The sequence below is a fragment of the Microcaecilia unicolor genome, chromosome 4, assembly GCF_901765095.1.
Source record: "Microcaecilia unicolor chromosome 4, aMicUni1.1, whole genome shotgun sequence".
Taxonomy (NCBI): Eukaryota; Metazoa; Chordata; class Amphibia; order Gymnophiona; family Siphonopidae; genus Microcaecilia; species Microcaecilia unicolor.
The window spans coordinates 198,823,761-198,847,325 of NC_044034.1; the positions used below are offsets into that span (position 1 = coordinate 198,823,761).

At 45.9% G+C, this 23,565-nt stretch overlaps 1 protein-coding gene across 1 annotated transcript in view; it reads left to right on the forward strand.

Moving 5' to 3' along the window:
- The window catches only part of NAP1L4 (nucleosome assembly protein 1 like 4), a 481,814-nt gene that overhangs the window by 342,668 nt on the left and 115,581 nt on the right, over positions 1-23,565 (forward strand). The window contains 1 exon segment of the mRNA XM_030201119.1: positions 6,855-7,000. Within this exon segment, the coding sequence (XP_030056979.1) occupies positions 6,855-7,000 (146 nt within the window).

Here is a 23,565-nt window from a genome sequence, read left to right on the forward strand (position 1 = left end):
CAAGACTGTGCTCTAACCACTGGGCCAGTCCTCCACTCCATTATTTTATATATGTGTGTATGTGTATATATGTTTTTATGTGTATCAAATATGCGTGGGAAATGGACCAATTACTCCAGGGAGATGGGACTATGGTAATAAAGGAAACAGCTTTATTCACAGACTCGACACAGTACTGTGTTTGGCCACAGGCCTGCCTCAGGAGTTCAAATTTTTATTCAAAACATTAAAAAAACAAAGATAATTTCCCTATCATCAAGCCGATCAATCCATAGACTGGTGGGTTGTGTCCATCTACCAGCAGGTGGAGATAGAGAGCAATCTTTTGCCTCCCTATATGTGGTCATGTGCTGCTGGAACTTCCTTAGTATGTTCTCTATCTGAGCAGGTGTGTGGTCACACAGCAGCAGCTCTGGCTAGGTCTCCAAGCCTAATTGTTTAGGTTTTGTGAGTACCTGGGGTTGAGGGCTCTTCGTGAGCAAGTGCAAACCTGGTGGTGCCAGGTCCCTCCTTTTCTCCCCCCTCCCGCTGGCTCCGTTAAATAAAAAAAAATAAATTTTTTTTAACGTTCAAAAAGGACGTCCATTCGCAGCTGCTCACTGGAACAAGTCGTCGCTGCTCAGAGCAAGAAGCAGGTAATTTTTACCTTTTACTAGCGGGCAGGGGGTTCCCCGAATGGTCTCCACGTGGCTATGGCCTCGGATGGCAAGGGCGCGAAAAGACGCTCCCTGGAACGCGTTCGCGCGCCTAGCGGGGAAACGGGGGGATCGAAGGTAGAGTCGCCCTTTTTGGGCGCCCTTTCGGAACCGGGAGAGTTCACCGGTTTTTCCTCCGGCGCGGCGGCCTTTCCCGCCTTAGGCGCCCATCCCCCGCTGGCCGCCCTCCCGGTCGTGACCGGCCACGCGGCTCAGTCAGCTTCTTGGGCCGCCCTCGAGACGGGAGACGTTAAGAGCTTGGTCGCCCTTGAATCGGGCGACAGTAAGAAGTCGGCGAAATTAAAACGCCCTTCTTCCCACGCGGCTCCTTCTCGGAGTTTCGTGCCGGACGCCATTTTGGACACGCATCACGCCTCTCCCCCGCTACTGGGAGCACAGATGGAGGGCGCCTCTAGGGCCGCGTCACAGGCTGCAGAAATGCACAGACTGGGGGTTTCTCCCCTGAGTTCATTTTGCTGCTGCATCAGGCCTTTCTTATGCAGAACACTGCCTCTGCCCCCTCTCTGATCGGGGTGATGAGGCCTCTCTGCTTAAGCGCCCGAGTGGATCTTCCACCCTCGAGGGACTCGGTCTCCTCTAATGTGGATGATGGCAGCGTGTCTGAGTTCTCCCAGAGATCCTTAGCGGAATCAATGGAAGAGACTGATCCCCGCTCGGATGGAGCGGACAACCCCTCTGCAGCGTGGCTTTTTTGCTCAGAGGATTTGCCCAACCTGCTTGTGCAGGCCATGAGCATTTTGAAGATTGCCTCTCCGGAGGAAGGCTCTCTCAGCCTCGACTGGCTCCGCCATTATGCTGGGAACGAAGCGCCCGCCTAGAACCTTCCACGTTCATGAAGCCATGCATACCTTAATTTCAGCGCAGTGGGATGCCCCTGAGACGAGCCTGAAAGTGGCCAGGGCTATGTCCTGCCTGTACCCCTTTCCTGAGGGGGAACGCGAAGCCTTTGTCTGGCCCACGGTAGATTCCTTAATCACTGCCGTGACTAAGAAAACGGCGCTGCCGGTGGAAGGTGGCACTGCCCTGAAGGACACCCAAGACAGGAGAATGGAGGCGGCCTTAAAGTCGTCCTTTGAGGCGGCCGCTCTGAGTTTGCAAGCCTCGGTTTGGGCTCCTACGTGGCTAGAGCGTGCCTGACTGTTTTGCAGCAGGCTTCCCCCTCGGACCCTTCCTGGAGGGCGGAATGGCCGACCCTGAAGTCTGGTCTGGCCTACTTGGCAGACTTGCTGTATGATGTTTTGAGAGCCTCGGCCAAGGGCATGGCTCAGACAGTCTCTGCGCGGCGGTGGCTCTGGCTGAAGCACTGGTCTGCTGACCTGCCTCTAAATCTCGCCTAGCCAAGTTGCCTTTTAAAGGCAAGCTGCTCTTTGGGGACAAGCTGGACAAGATCGTGACGGAGCTTGGCACGTCCAAGGGCAAGAGGTTGCCGGAGGTCAGGTCTCGGGCCGGCAGTGCCCGTCCTGGTTCCTCTAAGGGCCGATTCCAGGAAGCCCGTCGGTATCGCCCGGGCAAGTCGGCCTCTCTGCCTCCGCTTCCTTCAAACGGAACTTCTCCCCCAAGCAGCATTCCTTTCGTAGGGACCGCCGTCCCGGAGGTTCGTCCTCCGGCCCGCCCCCAGGGTCGCGTACCCAATGACGGGGACCTGGTCCATGGCCCAGTGCAGATAGGAGGAAGGTTGTCCTCGTTTCTGGGCGAGTGGACCAGGGTAACTTCAGACACTTGGGTTCTGGAAGTCATCAGAGACGGCTACAAGCTAGAGTTCTGCCGACCCCTAAGAGACGGGTTTGTAAACTCTCCTTGCAAGTCTCAGGTCAAAGCAGCTGCCGTGCAGCAGACTTTGAGCAACCTGATCCGCCTGGGCGCGGTGGTCCTGGTGCAGGTAGATCAGCTTGGCAAGGGGCGCTACTCCATTTACTTTGTGGTGCCAAAGAAAGAAGGGTCTGCTCGGCCTATTCTCGACCTCAAGGGAATCAATCAGGCCTTGAAAGTTCGGCACTTCCGGATGGAGACCCTCCGCTCCGTAATGAAAAAGGGAGAATTCCTGGCCTCCCTGGACATCAAGCAAGCTTACCTACATATTCCCATCTGGCCGCCTCATCAGCGCTTTCTGCGCTTTGCAGTGCTGGGCCGACACTTCCAGTTCAGAGCCCTCCCGTTCTGGTTGGCTACGGCTCCGCAGACCTTCTCCAAAGTAATGGTGGTCATCGTGGCCTTCCTCCGCAAGGAGGGAGTGCAAGTCCATCCCTATCTGGACGACTGGCTGATCCGAGCCCCTTCCTATGCGGAGTGCGGGAGAGCTACAGACAGGGTCATTGCTCTTCTGAGCTCCCTGGGATGGATCATCAACTGGGAGAAAAGCCAGCTGCGCCCGACTCAGTCCCTGGAGTATCTGGGAGTTCGATTTGACACCCAAGTGGGCAGAGTGTTCCTGCCGGACAACCGGAGCGTCAAGCTTCAGACCCAGGTGGGCCAGTTCCTAGCCTCCTCTACTCTTCGAGCTTGGGACTATGTGCAGCTGTTGGGCCATGACGGCCACGATGGAGGTAGTGCCCTGGGCCAGGGCTCATATGAGACCACTACAGCACTCTCTTCTGCGGCGGTGGACTCCAGTCTTGTAGGATTACGCCGTACGCCTTTCTTTTGATCCAGCGGTGCGAAAGGCGCTGAGCTGGTGGCTGAGGCCAGGCAAGCTGTCCGCAGGAATGCCTCTTACAACCCTAGAGTGGGTTGTCGTCACGACGGACGCCTGCTTGACGGGCTGGGGAGCCCACTGCCTGGGACGGACAGCGCAGGGGCTCTGGTCTCCTGCAGAGACGAAATGGTCCATCAACCTCCTGGAACTCCGAGCCATTCGGTTGGCGCTTCTAGAGTTTCTCCCAGTACTGGTGCTGAGGCCTGTACGGGTCCTGTCGGACAATGCCACGGCTGTGGTCTATGTCCATCGCCAGGGAGGCACCAGGAGCGCCCCTCTAGCCAAGGAGGCCATGAAGCTATGCCTGTGGGCAGAAGCGAATCTAGAACAGCTGTCGGCGGCCCACATTGCGGGAGTCATGAATGTCAAGGCGGACTTTCTCAGACACCATACCTTGGATCCCGGAGAGTGGCAACTGTCTGCTCGGGCGTTCTTGGACATCACGAAACGCTGGGGCCGGCCGAGCCTGGATCTGATGGCGTCCTCGGCCAATTGCCAAGTGCCGCGTTTTTTCAGCAGAGGACGGGACCCTCGATCTCTGGGAGTCGATGCTCTTCTCCAGCAGTGGCTGGCACAGGAGCTTCTCTACGTGTTCCTGCCCCTGGCCCATGATGGGCAGGGTGCTAGGCCGGGTGGCAAAGCATCCTGGCCAGGTGATCCTGGTGGGTCCGGATTGGCCCAGACGTCCCTGGTATGCGGACTTAGTCAGACTCTCGGTGGACGGCCCTCTGCGGCTGCCAGCGGAGCGGGGCCTCTTGCATCAGGGTCCCGTGGTGATGGAGGATCCCTCCCCCTTTGGTCTTACGGCCTGGCTATTGAGCGGAAGCGGCTGAGGAAGAAGGGCTTCTCAGACAAGGTCATCGCCACTATGCTGAGAGCGAGGAAGCGCTCTACTTCCACCACTTACGCCAGGATTTGGCGTACTTTTGCGTCGTGGTGCGAGGCAGGCTCTGTATCGCCCTTCACTGCTCCAATATCTTCAGTGTTGGCGTTTCTGCAAGAGGGGCTGGAGAAAGGCCTGTCGCTCAGTTCGCTGAAAGTCCAGGTGGCCGCTGTAGCTTGCTTCAGCGGTTGTCTGAAGGGGGTTTCCCTAACTTCACAGCCGGATGTGGTACGCTTTCTCAAAGGAGTGACTCACCTGCGCCCCCCTCTGCACTCGATAGTGCCCACGTGGAATCTCAATCTGGTGCTATGGACCTTGCAGAAGCCGCCCTTCGAGCCCTTGCCAGGGCATCGCTGAAGGACCTGACGTTGAAAGCAGTCTTCCTGGTGGCTATCACATCAGCCAGAAGAGTTTCCGAGCTCCAGGCGCTCTCGTGTAGAGTCCGTTCCTGTGATTCACTGAGGCAGGAGTATCGATTCGCCCAGTGCCTTCCTTCCTGCCCAAGATTGTTTCTCGATTCCATGTGAATCAGCAGCGTTACCTACCCTCCTTTCGTAGGGAGGACTACCCAGAGGAGTACCCTGCGCTCAAATACCTGGATGTTAGACGGGTCATCATCAGTTACTTGGAAGTGACCAATGATTTCCGGAAGTCGGATCATCTGTTCGTGCTGTTTGCAGGCCCCCTCCCCCTGAGTCCTGTGGATGGAGCTTTGATATCGACATACTGAGGAATTTCCGTCAGCACATGACCACATATAGGGAGGCAAAAGATTGCTCTCTATCTCTACCTGCTGGTAGATGGACACAACCCACCAGTCTATGGCTTGATCGGCTATGATTAAGGGAAAGAAAATTATCAGGTATGATACATAATTTTACCTTAATGTTAGCATAATGATTATTAAACAAATAAGGTATAATACTGGCACAATGTTTTTAAAAAACATATGTCAACATATATGATAAACATACTTTATATATGTTGATACATGTTTCAAAAATATTAAGTTAATCTTTTATCAACATATATAAAGTATGTTCATATATGTTGACATATGTTTTTTAAAAACATTGTGGCAGTATTATACTTTATTTGTTTAATAATCATTATGCTAACATTAAATTATCTTTATTTTTATTTTTGTTTTTTAAAAAAATTTAGACTGCTGAGGCAGGCCTGTGGCCGAAATGCAGTACTGTGTTGAGTATGTGAATAAAGCTGTTTCCTTTATTACCATAGTCCCGTCTCCCTGGAGTCATTGGTCCATTTCCCACTGCATATTTGATAGTCTTGTTTATGTGGGAGTTTGTGTTCATCCATCTTGCTGGATTACCTTCCTCTTGATTATATATATGTGTATGTATATGTGTATATCATTAATATATGGCAAATATAAGTCGTTGGTGAGGCCCCACCTAGAGTATTGTGTTCAGTTTTGGAGGCCGTACCTTGCGAAGGATGTAAAAAGAATTGAAGCGGTGCAAAGAAAAGCTACGAGAATGGTAAGGGATTTGTGTTACAAGACGTATGAGGAGAGACTTGCTGACCTGAACATGTATACTCTGGAAGAAAGGAGAAACGGGTGATATGATACAGACGTTCAAATATTTGAAAAGTATTAATCCGCAAACGAACCTTTTCCGGAGGTGCGAAGGCAGTAGAACGAGAGGACATGAAATGAGATTGAAGGGGGGCAGACTCAAGAAAAATGTCAGGAAGTATTTTTTCACGGAGAAAGTAGTGGATGCTTGGAATGCCCTCCCGCGGGAGGTGGTGGAAATGAAAACGGTAACAGAATTCAAACACGCGTGGGATAAACATAAAGGAATCCTATTCAGAAGGAATGGATCCTAAGGAGCTTAGCCGAGATTGGGTGGCAGAGCCAGCCGGTGGTGGGAGGCGAGGATAGTGCTGGGCAGACTTATACGGTTTGTGCCATAGCCAGTGGTGGGAGGCGGGGCTGGTGGTTGGGAGGCGGGGATAGTACTGGACAGACTTATACGGTCTGTGCCCTGAAGAGGACAGGTACAAATCAAAGTAGGGTATACACAAAAAGTAGCACATATGAGTTTGTCTTGTTGGGCAGATTGGATGGACCATGCAGGTCTTTTTCTGCCGTCATTTACTATGTTACTATGGATCTAAAGTACTGGTATCAGTAGGAATCGGAGTCAGACAGTAGAAAAATAGAGGCATCTGAGACAAAGGTTTGGTGTACTGACTCCACAGCCCTGCAGTACCAGAATTTCCGGATCAGTGTTCGTCTGCCATTCAATTCAAATACAAATTAGGTCTTATATACCGCTTATTAACATACTTTATCAAGAGATTTACCCAAAGTATGTTGTACAGTATAGAATACTTAAGAACCCCTGTACTAGAGCAAACAAACTAAAGGCCTACTGTAGGATATAGAAGCAATGCCAAGACTGTACATATGCTTTGCCACTTTACCTGACTCCCTCTTTCAGTTTCCTTACATGTTTGTGTCTGTTTTGCTTACAAATTTCATCCACAAATGATTTTATTTTAATGTACAGTTTGATTGTTTTTTTAATAGATGTACTATTGAATGGAAGAAAGGTAAAAATGTTACAGTTAAAATAATCAAGAAGAAACAGAAGCACAAGGGTCGTGGAACTGTTCGAACAATTACTAAACAAGTACCCAGTGACTCGTTTTTTAATTTCTTCAGTCCCATGAAAGGTAAGAGAACTTATTCACCTACCTTTAGTCATCTTGAGGTAACTTTCCAGTTCAGTATTTTGCCTTCATGCGTTTTTCAGGTATGATCAAGGAATGTGCAGTATTCTGCTAGCATATAGTTTGCAGCCCTTTTTGGGTTTTTTTCACTAGGTGTTCACTGGTGTTTTAGAGCCCGGTGTAATCACAGTTGCCTTTCCATGCCATGCATAAGGTTGTAGCTCGTCCTGTCCTTGGAATTAGTGCTGTTTATGGTTTGTTAAGGTTATGAGTGTGTTTTTGCACAAGTTTGTGTATAGTGTTTTGAAGTGGAGAGATTGTGTGTTGGCCTTACTAAGGTGGCACCAAACATCAGAAAAGGTGTAGAGCCTAAATCATGACACACTACCTCTGAAAGAAATTAGGGGGGTCTGCTTCCCTAAGCAAGAAGTAAAAATACTGACGTATGCGGATGACCAACTCTTGACATTAGAAAACTCACAGAGATCGCTACAACAACTTCTAGAGATTATAGGAGAATATGGAACATTGTCGGGATTCAAACTAAACCTGTTGAAATCATTATGTGGAGGAGTGGCCTAGTGGTTAGGGTGGGGGACTCTGGTCCTGAGGAACTGAGTTTGATTCCCACTTCAGGCACAGCTCCTTGTGACTCTGGGCAAGTCACTTAATAACAAAAAAATAAAATGGTGTTTTGTGGCTCTACATGAGAATTGTGATATTATGATCCCTTGCTAGCTTCATATTGTTGACGGTCTGCATTTTCCGTATGGCTGGTATATTGGAGAGAGTGGTAGATACTTGGAATGCCCTTCCGCGGGAGGTGGTGGAGATGAAAACAGTAGCAGAATTCAAGCATGCGTGGGATAAACATAAAGGAATCCTGTGCAGAAGGAATGGATCCTCAGAAGCTTAGCCGAGATTGGGAAGCGGGGCTGGTGTTTGGGTGGTGGGGCTAGTTCTGGGCAAGACTTCTACGGTCTGTGTCCTGAAAATGGCAGATACATATCAAGGTAAGGTATACACAAGAAGTAGCACATATGAGTTTATCTTGTTGGGCAGACTAGATGGACCGTGAAGGTCTTTTTCTGCCGTCATCTACTATGTTACCTTTAGTCATCGTTTCTTTTCTGCCTGAAAAAAAATAAGATTTTCAGGGTGCTTGCTTGACTGCAACGTGCACAGGGAAATTGGTATTGAGAAACTGAAATAAATATACTGCTGCAGCCTCTGTCAGCACTACCTGAAGGCAGGCCTCACTGTTCGCGGGGATAAATTTTAGCTGTTAGTAATCAAATATATCTTCTGGCGAAGCATAGGTTTTATTGGGGAAATATAATGGGACTGCCCAAGTAAAATACAGAAATTGGTTGGTTTCTTACTGTTGTATAATAAGGGAAACTTCTATGTGTTGCCATCAGGGCTGTAGAATCATAGTTGGAAGCAATTATGGGTGGAGTAAGTGGGAAAAAATATACTGACTCCGACTCCAGCTTTAAAATAAAAAATACATATAAATTTATCATTTTATACTTATGTATACATATCTTTGTCCCGGTTCTAAAGTTATATTTACCAGTACTTTAGATCCAGAACAAAAATGTTAAAGCCTAATATCAGTAGATGTCAGAGTCAGACAGTAGAAAAATAGGAGTCAAAGGTTTGGTGTATCAACTCTACAGCCCTGGTTTGCCCTCTTTATGTATGTTTGAATACTACTTTCAAGCAGTTTGGCACCAGTATCAAACTGTCTCCTACTTTTCCTGTGTTGGAAAGCACTGTGTGAGCTTTTTGTGTTCAATTTTAGAAGATTACAGTGACACTTGTCAAGGGTATTTGAAGACTGTACCTTCTCTAGAGCTTAAGATTCATTTACATATTCATGCAATTAATCACCCCCTCCTGTTTATCAGCTTTCAAGAACAATCAACTGTTGCTAATCATTTCTATAGCGCTATTAGACGTACATACAATCAGGATGAGTAGTCCTGCATGATGTCTAGAACTGTTATAGAAGTAACCAGTGCCCTAGGCTGTTGGGGGGGAGGATGCCACCTCTGAAGATGTGGTTGGCCTTAGGAGGTAGATTTGTTTAGTCTGTCCTCCAAGCCCTATATGAGAAGTAGAATCTAACTTCATCCCCTAGGGCCCATTTTACTGTTTAGGTTGCCTTTCTTTTTTGGAAAAAAAAAGAAGGGGAGGGAGAGAGAGGAAACTGAAAATGGGAAAAGTGTTTCACCCAACAAAACCATTTTCCTGCCTGTTGAAGTGTAGTGGTAGTTTTCCCCTCTTTTTGGAAGGTATCCATTTACTGTTTGTCCTCAAAGAAAGCAGTTGCTCACCTATGACAAATATTCTGCCATGAATGGAGGATAACAAATCATACATGCCTGGCCTCCCTCCCCCTTCTGGAGTTATTTTTATACCTAGGCTAATAGAATTGAAGGGCATCCAAGTGCGATCATTTTCAGTTTGGTTACATTCCCCAGAACATTCTCAGGTCCTTGTGGTAGTGGTGGCATTCCTTCACAGAGAGAATATAAGTTCTTTGCCCCCCCCCCCCCCCCCCTAATCTGGACAACTAGTTGATCCAAACTGATTTCAGAGGACAGCGCCAGAGGGATGTTGCCAAAGTGTTGGAAAGGCTAGACTAAGTGATCAGTTGCATCAAGAGTCTTCTGGTTCCTTCCAAGTCCTTGGCGTACCTGAGAGCATGATTTTGATACTCAGGTTGCTGGCAACTGTAGATTTGTGCAATAGGCAAGAGCCAACATCCATTCCCTGCAGCTGTCTCAGAAATACAATAAATAGCTATAACTGCATCCAGAAGCACATAGGTCATTGGAATGGTGACAGTGCCCTTAGCATCTGCTCAAGGGTATACCTCTTAGGGTCCCCCCCCCCCCCAATAGGTGGCGCTTACAGCAGATGCCAACTCCTCGAGGGGGAAGCAACCTTCAAGGTCAGACAACTCAAGGGACTTTGATGCAGCAGGAAACATCGTCTTGGTTCATCAATAGACTTGGAAGCCAAAGAAATAACCAGAAGTGCAGCAGTAGCTGCAGAATTCGCCCCTCTGATTTGGTGGTGGAGCAGCATCTGGTTGCTGTCTTGGCAGTGCAAATCGTGGGCACACAATATGCAGGCAGATTTCTTCAGTCTGAAAACCCTGGACTTCAGGGAATGGGAGATTGTTGGGGCATGCTAGTATTCAACCTCATAGCATCTCAGTGAAACAGCGGGGCACCCAGGTTCTTCAGTTGAAGGACAGAGCTGGGGTCCCTGGGCATCAATGCATGCAAACGTAGCAGGCAGAGCAGCCAATCTATGTTTCCACCGTGGCCTATCTTGCACAGGAATGCAAGCCATTCCTTTCTGATGTTGGACTTGCCCTATAGGACGGAGTACACGGATCTCGGGAATCTTTTGGTGGAGGACCCATACTGGTTTCCCAGGAAGACTGGAATTCTGAAGCAAGGGCTTGGTCTCATGGAAGACCCAGATCATTTCTCTCTTATGGCCTGAACTTTGAGAAGTGTAACTTCACGTGGAAAGGTTATTCAGCTACTTTTGTTGCCATACTCCTAAAGGCAAGGAGGACATCTTGTCTCCCTGTTGTATATTAGGGTCTGGCGAGTGTTTGGAACTTTATATCAACAGACAAGGGTGGTGGCATGTCATGTGTCCTCTTATTTCTGCATTCTCCGAGGAATTGTAAGCTCCTTGAGCAGGGACCGTCCCTCTATGTTAAATTGTACAGCGCTGCGTAACCCTAGTAGCACTTTAGAAATGTTAAGTAGTAGTAGTAGAATTGAGGGACAGCCCCTACTCAAACCCCTCTTGCAGAAAAACGAAGATACTTACCTGTAGCAGGTATTCTCCGAGGACAGCAGGCTGACTATTCTTACACGTGGGTCGACGTCTGCGTCGGCCCAGGAACAGGCATTTTGCCATAGCAAAGACAAAAAAAAAAACTTTGCTAGAGTCTTCTGGCGCGCATGCTCGGACTGACTTACCGCGCAAGCGCATACATCACTTAAATACCTGCTACAGGTAAGTATCTTCACTTTCCCCAAGGACAAGCAGGCTGCTTATTGTCCTACGTGGGGTATCCCTAGCATCCAGGCTCATTCAAAACAATGAACATTGGTCAATTGGGCCTCACAATGGCGAGGACATAGGTTCACCTCAAACTATATACAACTAGCTGAGAGTGCAGCCAGGAAGAGAATAAAATGGGACTAGGGGAGTGGAGTTGGATTCTAAACCCCAAACAGATTCTGCAGCACCGTCTGCCCAAACCGACTGTTACGTCGGGTATCTTGCTGAAGGCAGTAGTGAGATGTGAATGTGTTGACTGATGACCACGTTGCAGCTTTACAAATCTCATCAATGGAGGCTGACTTAAGTGAGCCACAAACACAGCCATGGCTCTAACATTATGAGCCGTGACATGGCCCTCCAGAGTCAGCCCAGCTTGGGTATGTGAAGGAATGCAATCTGCTAGCCAACTGGAGATTGTGCGTTTTCTGATGGCGACTCCCCTCCTGTTGGGATCAAAAGAAAAAAAACAACTGGGCAGACTGTCTGAAGGGCTGCGTCCGCTCCACATAAAAGGCCAGTGCTCTCTTGCAGTCCAAGGTGTGCAAGCTGCTCTCGCCAGGAAGGACATGGTCGGGGAAAAAATGTTGGCAAGACAATTCACTGGTTTCAGATGGAACTCTGACACCAACTTAGGTAGGAACTTAGGGTGCGTGCAGAAGACTATTCTGTTGTGATGAAACTTAGTATAAGGTGCATCCACTACTAAGGCCTGAAGCTTACTGACCCTAAGAGCCGAAGTAACAGCCACCAAGAAAATGACCTTCCAGGTCAAGTACTTCAGATGGCAGGAATTTCAGTGGCTCAAAAGGAACTTTCATCAGCTGGGTGAGAACGACACTGAGATCCCATGACACTGGAGGTTTGACAGGGGGCTTTGAGAAAAGCAAACCTCTCATGAAGCGAACAACTAAAGGCTGTCCAGAGGATAGGCTTACTCTCTACATGCCGATAAGCATTAATTGCGCTGAGGTGAACTCTTACGGAGTTGGTCTTGAGACCAGACTCTGACAAGTGTAGAAGGTATTCAAGCAGGGTCTGTGTGGGACAAGAGAGTATCTAGGGCCTTGCTGTCACAACAGACGGCAAACCTCCTCCATTTGAAAGAGTAACAGCTCCGTGGAATCTTTCCTGGAAGCAAGCAAGACTCGGGAGACACCCTCTGAAAGACCCAAGTAGGAAAATTCTAAGGCCATGAGAGCCAGAGACTGGAGGCTGGAATGTAGAAGCGACCCCTCATTCTGAGTGATGAAGGTTGGAAAACACTCCAATTTCCACGGTTCCTCGGAGGACATCTCCAGAAGGGTGCAATCAGGATCATGATTCCTCGGTCTTGCTTGAGTTTCAGTAAAGTCTTCCCTACTAGAGGTATGGGAGGATACACATACAAAAGGCCTGTTCCCCAATGAAGGAGAAAGGCATCTGACGCTAGTCTGTCGTGGGCCTGAAGGCTGGAACAGAACTGAGGGACCTTGTGATTGATCTGAGTGACAAAAAGATCCACCGAGTGGATGCCCCACGCTCGGAAGATCTTCAGACTACATCCCTGTTCAGCGACCACGCATGAGGTTGCATAACCCTGCTCAGTCTGTCGGCCAGACGCTTATTTACGCGTGCCAGATAAGCGGCTTGGAGAAACATGCCGAAACGGCATGCCCAAAGCTGAGGTGCTCCTTACCAGCCAATTGTCGAGATAAGGAAACATATGCACTCCCAGTCTGCGTAGCGATGCTGCAACTACCGCTAGACACTTTGTAAATACTCTGGGTGCAGATGCCAGGCCAAAGAGCAGTACACAGTACTGAAAGTGCTGCGTTCCCAGCCGAAATCGAAGATACTTCCTGTGGGTTGGAAGTATCGAAATGTGTGTGTAAGCATCCCTCAAGTCCAGAGAGCATAGCCAATCACTTCCTGAATCATGGGAAGAAGGGTGCCCAGGGAAACCATCCTGAACTAGAATCCATAGCATCATTATGCTTCTTGATCTGGTCAACTAGATTCTCTACGTTTTCACCCAAAACATTGTCCCCCCGGCAAGGTACATCTGCATCCGCTGCTGGACCGAATGATCCAGGTTACAGACACGCAGCCATGATAGTCTGAGCATCACTATACCCTGAGCACCGTGTGTCGAAAGAGATCGGGAACGGTGCTTCTTCGCCTTCGCTCGATGCCCGTCACCGAGGCACCTCGGTGCTGACGAGGACGATGTGGAATCCCGGGCCAAAACAAGGTTCACAGGAGGAACCTGCTGCACCTTGTTGCGGAAAAAAAGAAAATAAGGTACGCCGTGCGCGCTGCATGCGCACCAGAAGACTCTAGCAAAGTTTTTGTCTTTGCTATGGCAAAATGCCAGTTCCTGGGCCGGCGCAGACGTCGACCGATATGTGAGAATAAGCAGCCTGATTGTCCTCAGAGAATACCTGCTACAGGTAAGTATCTTCGCTTTTCTGCAAGAGAGGTTTGAGTAGGGGTTGTCCCTCAATTCCTTGAAAGCACAGCATGGGTTGCAACGCTGCCATATTACTGAAGGCAAGTTCAACGTTCCATCTTGGGCAGTGCACCCAAATATGGGATGCTTCCTAAAATAGTGTTAAATAGTTGTGTCCACCTTTGAGACTAGTGGTTCCTCAGTGGGACTTGCCTTTGGTTCTCAAACCTCTGGTAGGTCTGCTGTTTGAGTCATTCGGGAAGGCGTCCCTGAAAGATTTGCCATTGATCACAGTCTTATTGGTAGCAATAATGTTTCGGCTTGGCAGGTATCAGATTGCAAGCCATATCTTTCAGAAATCCCTACCTTATTTTTTCAGAGGATCTGATAGTATCAGACAGCGCTACCCTTTTTGCCTAAGATCGTATTGCCATTCCATATGAATCAGGAAGTCCTTCTCTTGGCTTCTCCATCCACAGTCATGACAGCATCTCCCCCTCAAAGCTCCCGTGGTCCCCACGGGAGATTCAGGTTTCCAAGGGTAACTGTGGTGAAATCTACTGATTAGGTTTCAAGTCATGGACATGGATTAATGGACTGGAAGTAGCAAGCAAATCTGGAGCTTGAAGACAGGACTGGCTCTTGTAAACAGGTGGGAAGCTTGAAAACAGGGCTGAAGTGATGTCACATCCAGCGGACTCGGCAGGGCAACAGAAGAACAATAACCCTTGTGGTCAAACACATGGAACAGTCACAACAAGGGTGGCAAAAGAAAGAGCAGCAGACGATTTCACAACTAACACCTTTATTGATAATCCAAGATTCGACAAGTCATGTTATGGCCCACAAAGGCCTTTCTCAAGAGTCTAAAAACAATATAAAAGAGCATTATAGAATAAATATAAATAAACTCAATAAAATAAACAATAAAATAATCATTCATGTCGACACAGCATGCATAAATAAACAATAAAAGGAACATATAGATATTGCATGTCTTTAGCCTAGTTATATGACAAAATATAGTACTTCTGGAAAATATAGACAAATGCATTCTGACAGCAAACTTGATAAAACGGACATGAGAATGACTTAACAGTTACAAGCATGCCAGATTACTATAATGCAAGAATGATTTCAAGATATATCACAAATAATCATCATGTAAAATGGAGAATGTAATACAATCAAATACCTTTGGAAGGTATTGTGCTAATATGTATCTGAGCACAATATATAGCAGATGTTATAGCGCTATAGAACTGTTAAGTAGTAGTAGTAGATGTTATCCAGAATCTGAAATAAAGGAGGAGGAAGGGGAGAGGGAAAAAGGGGGGGAAGGAGGGGGAAGAGGGAATAAAGGGGGAAAATAAGTACTTAAATCACAATTAAATAGGAGTGTTGTGTATTTTTCTATGTGGGTATCGCTAAAAAGTAATGGTAATAAAATGTGATTGTGATAACAAATAGAGTAGTTCGGACCTATCTTGAACTAAAGACTTGCTATGTAAAGCGGATAAAAGATACTATAATATCGCTATGCCAAACGGCTGGAAAACCAAACGTAACAGAAAGAGAATCAAGTGTGCCATATAAAACCCAGTATGAAGAATCGGTGCACTGAACCGCAAGTATGCATGAAATAGTGACAGAAGAACCAGAACAGAAAAAACAAAAACAAAAGCTAATCATGCCGATATGCCAAAAAAGTTGGGACAGAAAAATGCAATTCCAAGTTTACTAACGCTTATAAAAAAGGAAAGGCCTTTGTGGGCTGAAACATGACTCGTGTTGAGTCTTGGAAGCTCAATAAAGGTGTTAGTTGTGACATCGTCTGCTGCTCTTTATTTTGTCACCCTTGTTGTGACTTCCACATCTGCACGGGCCACAAGGGTAAGGGAAGCCACATAGAGGAGCAAGGCTGTGCCACACGGCCACTCAGATTCAAACAACAGATCAAACAGGCAATAACCGAGACAGAAGTGCTAACCCTAGCACACAAACAGGCAATAACCAAGACAGAAGTGCTAACCCTAGCACAATGACAAACCTGGAGACCTTTGGCATGAAAAGGCCCTGAATGAAGGCCTTCACTGATGATGTCATGAATACAGGAAAGAGGCTTGAAACACACAACAGCAGAGTGAGGCTTGAAACACAGAAGTGGTAGCAGAGGCAACAATGCAAGGAAAAAACAGACTGGAGCCACCTCTGAAGCTGACAACCGGAAGACAAGGTGAGTCCAAAAGTGTAGTCACTGAATAGGAAGCATTAGTTTTGATATACTGCTATTTCAGAACTTTTGCTCATAGCAGTTTACAATAATAAAATAAACTTAAAACACGAGCATGAAAGGAATGCTATGTTATAGGAAAGAGTCGCACAAAGAGAGGGGGAGGGATACACTGCATGGGCCTGGGCTCTGCTGGCTTCAGGTCAAGAGTCAAAAGCAACAAATTATAAGGGTGGATACGAGGAACTGAATGCCAACTGAAAAAAGTGAGTCTTCGGCAAATGACTTGAATTTCGGAAAAGAGGTTTCTAATCTGATAGATGAAGGAAGGTCAATCCATAATTTAGGAGCCATGAAAAAGAAGGAAAAGGACCAGGTGGATTTATAATGGGCAAAACGGGGAGAGGGTAGAACAAGGCAGTTAGCATCAAGGGATCTGAGGAGATAGTCAGGGGTGCAGGGGATAGTTAGGGAGGACAGGTAGGACGGGGAACCAAGATGGAGAGCCTAATGGGTGAGCAAATGATTTGAAGACAAGATGGAAATGAATGGGGAGCCAGTGTAAGTTGACCAAAAGTGGGGTGACGTGATCTTAATACATAAGTATTGCCATACTGGGAAAGACCAAAGGTCCATAAAGCCCAGCATCCTGTTTCCAACAGTGGCCAATCCAGGTCACAAATACCTGGCAAGATCCCAGAAAAGTAGAAAACATTCTATACTGCTAATCCCAGAAATAGCAGTGGATTTTCCCCAAGTCCAATTTAATAATGGTCTATGGACTTTTCCTTTAGGAAGCTGTCCAAACCTTTTTTTTATCTCTGCTAAGCTAACCGCCTTTACCACATTCTCTGGCAACGAATTCCAGAGTTTAATTACATGTTGAGTGAAGTAAAAGTTTCTCCAATTCATTTTAAATGTACTACTTTGTAGCTTTATCGAATGGCCCCTAGTCTTAGTATGTTTGGAAAGCATAAGCAGATGCTTCACGTCTACCTGTTCCACTCCACTCATTATTTTATAGACCTCTATCATATCTCCCCTCAGCCGTCTTTTCTCCAAGCTGAAGAGCCCTAGCCGCTTTAGCCTTTCCTCATAGGGAAGTCGTCCCATCCCCTTTATCATTTTCATTGCCCTTCTCTGCACATTTTCTATTTCCACTATATCTTTTTTTGAGATGCGGCGACCAGAATTGAACACAATATTCAAGGTGCGGTCGCACCATGGAGCGATACAAAGTTATTATAATGTCCTCATTTTTGTTTTCCATTCTGATAACTGTGGAGTGGAGGAATGGAGTGGAGGAGTGGACTTTGGTCCTGGGGAACTGAGGAACTGAGTTCAATTCCCACTTCAGGCACAGGCAGCTCCTTGTGACTCTGGGCAAGTCACTTAACCCTCCATTGCCCCATGTAAGCCGCATTGAGCCTGCCATGAGTGGGAAAGCGCGGGGTACAAATGTAATAAAAATAAATAATACCTAACATTCTATTTGCTTTTTTAGCCGCAGCAGCACACTGAGCAGAAGGTTTCAATGTATCATCAACGACGACACCTATATCCCTTTCTTGGTCCGTGACTTCTAACGTGGAACCTTGCATAACATAGCTATAATTCGGGTTCCTCTTTCCCACATGCATCACTTTGCACTTGCTCACATTAAACGTCATCTGCCATTTTGAAAACCCATTCTCCCAGTCTCATAAGTCCTCTTGTAATTTTTCACAATCCTCCCGTGATTTAACGACTTTGAATAACTTTGTGTCATCAGCAAATTTAATTACCTCACTAGTTACTCCCATCTCTAGGTCTTTTATAAATATGTTAAAAAGCAGCGGTCCAACACAGACCCCTGGGGAACCCCACTAACTACCCTTCTCCATTGAGATTACTGACCATTTAATCCTACTCTCTGTTTTCTTTTATGATTCAACAATTTTTTATTGATGACACACAAGCAAAATATACCAAATCACAAGGCATGTCACAAAAATACATACAGTCCGGTTGGTACCCTACTATGGATATATCAACAAGTACTTGTCATCAAATATTTAATATCAATAATTCTAAACTTTCCAAACCCCCCTGTAACCCTTCTTCAGCAACCCGAGAAAGAAAAAAAAAAAGTTTTTCAAATATGAATATATAATTTTAGAAGTAAAGCGGAGGGACCCAACCAGTGCTGGACCCCCACTACTACCCACTTCCACCCTATACTGTACCATTTGAATCCAATGGAGCATCTCCGTCCTGCCATTTCAATCACCTGACTAAAGAGCATTTAGAAGCAAACTCCTGGCCCTAGCAGAAGGGACTCAACGTACACAATCCCATACTGCAGGAAACTTCAGTCTTTTAGGGGTTTGTCTAGCATACTGGTGCTCTAGGAGCATCAGGCATGCAAGCGATTCTCCATGTCCAAAAAAGAGGGCGCCCTCCTCATCAACCCAGACCCCCAAGATCCTTTCTTTCCCCAACACCCCCACCTTCCTAAGAAACAAAATATGTGATTGATTTCGAATGCGAAAGAGTTCATAATTATCCAACAGTACAGCTGCCGGAGAAAGCGGTAGGTCACAACCTAACAATCTCCCCAGATAATTTAAACAGCTCTCCAGAATGCCCTCACCCTCCGACATTCCCAAAAGGAATGAAAAAAGGAATTCGACCCTGACATACCGAGGTTTCTGCCGCCCCTATTTTGAACAATTGATCTTGTGTAAAATATGCCCTATGTGGAGTTCGAAATGACATTCCCTCAACTCAATGCTTTACCGAAATTTCTGGGATCCGCTTAATCAGCTTTAGAGGTTGAATAACAATACTTGACCTCCCTAAGTCCCGATCCCACCTAGCTGTAAGAATATCATATGTCCTGGCTTGGGAGTTCAACTGCATGCCTTTATGTAAACCGGAAACTGAAAGACCTCCCTCCCGAGAGCCGGTGGAGTGTGGAAGGGTTCCAGAGGCAATCCCACCCAGGGGATTTATGATGCCTGTAAAATGGTTTAAAGGATTAGCCATTTTTCCCTTTCTAATGAAGACTTTTGAAACTCGGTCAGAGTTAAAGGGAGCAGTTATTTGGATGGCAAGATTGGAATGGATGAATGATAATGTGATTTTAATGAAGCACGAGCACAATATACCACAAGGGAAGTGAAATAACTGTGTGATATATGTGTATATCGCATTGTGGGTTGGTTTATGTAAAGATATGTGGGGGAAGTGAGATCAGTGTGTCATGAATAACGTATACCTCCTTTAGGTTCAAACAATGTTGTATTGTATGTTCTATTATCTATGTATCGGAGGGTAATATGGAATGCACCATAATGTATGGGCGGAGGTTTGAGCTCAAGCTTAACAGTATTTAATGTGAGTAGTTATGACCTATACATATTTATTAGTAGATATATGCATACACTGGTGATAAAGATCTACTTGGGCTCAGCTGTATGTACATAACACAATATTAGGAGGCGGAACATTCGTACGTGCAATGATGGGTTCCATTGTGACACCACCACATATTCCTCTTGGGTATAATGGGTGTAAACGGTATGGTCTGAGCACATTTAAAACACTTTATAATATTTATAGCATTTTAAAGTGCATATATAAAAAAGATAAATTATTTTGAACCCAAGTTTATTATAGTGAGAATATACTACTTACACCAATACCGAAAACCCCAAGAAACCAGCGAGTGATGTCACCAACTATCGTTCCAGTCGCATCCATCCCTTTGCTAATTAAATTATTGGAAAAACAGGGTGACCTCCGAACTAAACAACTTTATACAAAAAATTCTCCATTCTACATGAATCACAATCGGGTTTCCGTTTAGCCCACAGTACAGAAACTGTCCTACTCACCCTAATATCTAAATTCAAACAGGAAATTTCACTTGGAAACAACATCCTCCTCTTAGAATTCGATTTATCCAGTGCATTCGATATGGTAAATCACAATATCCTAACCAAACTACTGGATAAACTTGGAATCGGCGGAAACATCATTAATTGGATAAAAGGCTTCACCACTTCAAGATCTTACCAAGTCAAATCAACCTCAACTATTTCATCTCCCTGGTCACCAAACTGCGGTGTACCTCAAGGTTCCCCTCTATCCCCGATCCTTTTCAATCTTATGATGATCCCACTAGCAAAAGCTCTATTCAGACATGGTCTCAACCCTTTCATATATGCTGATGACGTCACCATATTTATTCCCTTCAATCTAATCTAACTGAAATTTCCGACAAAATATCCTTGGGCATGCACATCTTAACCACTTGGGCCAACGCCTTTATGGTGAAAATGAACAAAGAAAAAACGCAATGCCTAATCCTCTCATCCCAGCACTCCGCGCCCCTCCCTACCAACCTTAACATCTCTGGCACCACAATCCCCATATCTGACAACTTAAAAATCCTTGGAGTGACATTAGATAACCATCTCTCGCTCAAAGATCACGCAAAATCCACTACAAAGAAAATGTTCAACATGATGTGGATACTGAAAGGCGTAAAACCATATCTCCCCATGAAAACATTCTGGAACTTGGTGCAATCCACAGTACTTACCCACACCAACTACTGCAACAGTATTTTCTTAGGCTGCAAGAACCACATCCTGAAAAAAACTTCAGACTGCCCATAATACAGCAGCTAGACTCATTTTTGGCAAACCACGATTTGAAAGTGCAACACCTCTTCGAAAAAATCTTCATTGGCTCCCTATCATAGAACAAATCAATTTCAAAGTCCACACACTACTCCACAAGATTATCCACGGTGAATCTTCAGGCTATATGCCTCGACCTGATCGACCTCCCCCCAGGAACATGTCTACAACCTCACAAACTTACCTCAACATACACTACCCCAATTGCAAAGGACTCGAGTACAAAACCTATTATGGATCCAACTTCTCCTTCTTAGGCAGCCAACTCTGGAATGCCCTCCCCAGACCAATTTTATCACTCAGTGACCATCTGCCCTTTCGGAAATCACTAAAAACCCATCTGTTCAGGCAAGCCTACCCAAACGATGCAGATTAATTCCCACAAACCCATCTATTCATCACATATCCAGGAGACAATGACAATGACCTAGACTACATCTCATGCCACTTTTTCCCCTGCTTATCCCTTGTTCTATCCCCTTTTTTGCCTCATCAACCCCTCCCCCAATGCTCACTACCCTTACTCACACCTCTCCTACTCCCTTCACTCTTGCTCATCCCCCTCCGCCTCATCTACCCCTCCAATTGCTCACCCTTGCTCATACTTCTCCTACTCCCCTCATCCCTGCATTTCTTCATTCTTATTTATTTTATTACTCTGATAATACTCAACTTATTTCTCTCCACCAATACTTGTCGCATTGAACCTGCTTTGAGTGGGAAAGCGCGGGGTACAAATGTAATAAATAAATAACCGTGAAAAGAAACTCCCAATACACTCGATCAAATGCTTTCTCCGCATCAAAGCTTACTAACAAGGATGGTTCAGCTATCTTCTCCATCTGTTCCATGGAGATCAAGAGTTTTCGCAAGTTATGTGATACTGTGCGCCCAGCAACAAACCATACTTGTTGTTCCGAGATCAACTTCGGAAGCACCCTAGACAACCAATTGGCCAAGATCTCTCCAAATAATTTAGTTTCCTCGGCCTATACGAGGAAGGCTTCTCCGGGTCTCTTCCGGGTTTCAACAACAGCAGTATTTGAGCCAACTGGAGTGACTGCGGAAGGGTTCCTCCCCCCCACAAACTGCGTAAAGTACGATTGTAAAGTTGAGAGAATGGAAAGGGACAGTAGCTTATAGAATTCAGCTCTAAAGCCATCTGGACCTGGAACTTTAAACCGTGCACTCTGTTGAATTATCAGGGTCACCTCCTCTGTCGTTATGACACTATTGAGTTTGTTTACTTCCCTTTTGTCCAACTTTGGCAAGTCCAGATTTTCTAAATATAAGTCTCCATCCATAGGCATCTCCTGCGGGTCTCCATACAACTTTTGATAATATTGACTAAATACTGCTGCTATTTCCCGATCAGTACGTACTAACACTCCATCATCCCTCTCTATTTGAGTAATAATACGCGATCCCCCGGCCTGCTTTATCAAATTAGACATGAGCTTTCCAGCTTTGTTCCCATGTAAAAAGAGCTGATATTTATAATATTTCACCGATTTCATTGCCCTCTCATGCAGAAGAAACTCATTTAAAGTTGTCTGAATTGCAATCAAAGAGCCCTGGATCTGAGCCGTCTGACTCCTCCCATACTGAACTCTAATTTTAGCTATCTGTTTCTCTAACCGTAAGATCGCCCTGTCTCTAGATTTCTTCTTAAAGGAAGAATACGCCAATATTTCCCCACGTAGTACAGCTTTAGCAGCCTCCCAATACAAAATCGGTTGCTGCCTAAACTCCTCATTATGAAACTGATATTCCGCCCATTTTTTCAATAGGTGTTCCTTTAATAAAGGGTCCCAATACAGCTTCTGAGGGAAACGCCAGACAAATTGTTGGTTTTGCAGAGTCCCCATACTCCAAGGAACACCACACAAAAGCATGATCTGAAACACCATAAGGACCTATCCCTGCCTCCAAGACCTGTGAAAACAAACCAGTGGAAAGAAGCCAATAATCAATTCTAGATTGGAACCGTGGGCCCTTGAGAAATGGGTGTAATCTCGATCTGAAGGATGTATAATTCTCCAAACATCCAGAAGCTCCAACCCCGAACATAACAATGGGATTCCTTATACCACCCCCCTTCATAATCTCTGTAGATCTATCCAGCGAGCGCTTATGGACCATATTAGTCCACCTCCCATGACAATTGGCATGTCCAACATGTCTGCTACTTTGCGTATCAAACCCCGTACCCATTTATAATCATACACATTGGGTCCATATACATTACATAATAATAAAGGCTTTTTGTGCAGAAACACCTTAAGTATCAAAAACCTACCCCGAGGATCCCTCCATGTCTGATGTATTACTAAATCTAGTCCCCTCCGAACCAGCACCAGGAGTCCAGATCTGTGATTCAAAGCCGGTAAGTCTACAATCTGACCCACCCATCATTTGAACTTCAAATGCTCAGCAGCCGAAAGGTGAGTTTCCTGCAGAAACACAACAGCCTTATGGCGATTTTAGAGTTTGCAAGATTTTTTTGCTTTTTAATTGGTGAAGAAACTCCATTAACATTCCAAGAAATCAGTTTAAACCCCTTTCAATTTGTCCTAGCCAGTATACAAAATGCAAGACCCATTTGCTTATAGTTGTTAGGGTGCCGTCCAGCAAGCGGCCCCCCCAACCCCTTCTCCCCAGATTACCAGAGATTGCCCAGTTGCGCCAATCTGACCCCCGCTCGAAACAAAAAATAACAATAAAAATAAACTTCCCCCTGATTCCCCCATCTAATCACCCTGCCCCAAAAACAGAACCCCCCCCATACAAAACCCAATTCCCGCCCTCACCTGCATATACCCTTCCCTATCCCCTTTTACCCTAAACTGCCCAACACACTCGATGGACAACGGTCCATGTGGGAAACTCCCCCTCCCAGAACACCTCCCCCACCCTCCTGATTCAAAATCCCAAAGTGTGCCAAAAACATATATATTCATATTTTCTGCTTTATAACCCAGAAAAGGAAACACACATCACCCAAATAACAATATTTCTACCATGGTATCAGTAGATTGTAACATAAGGCTTATTTATTTATTTATTGCATTTATTTATTTATTGCACCTATTTGCAGGCTCAATGTGGCTTACAT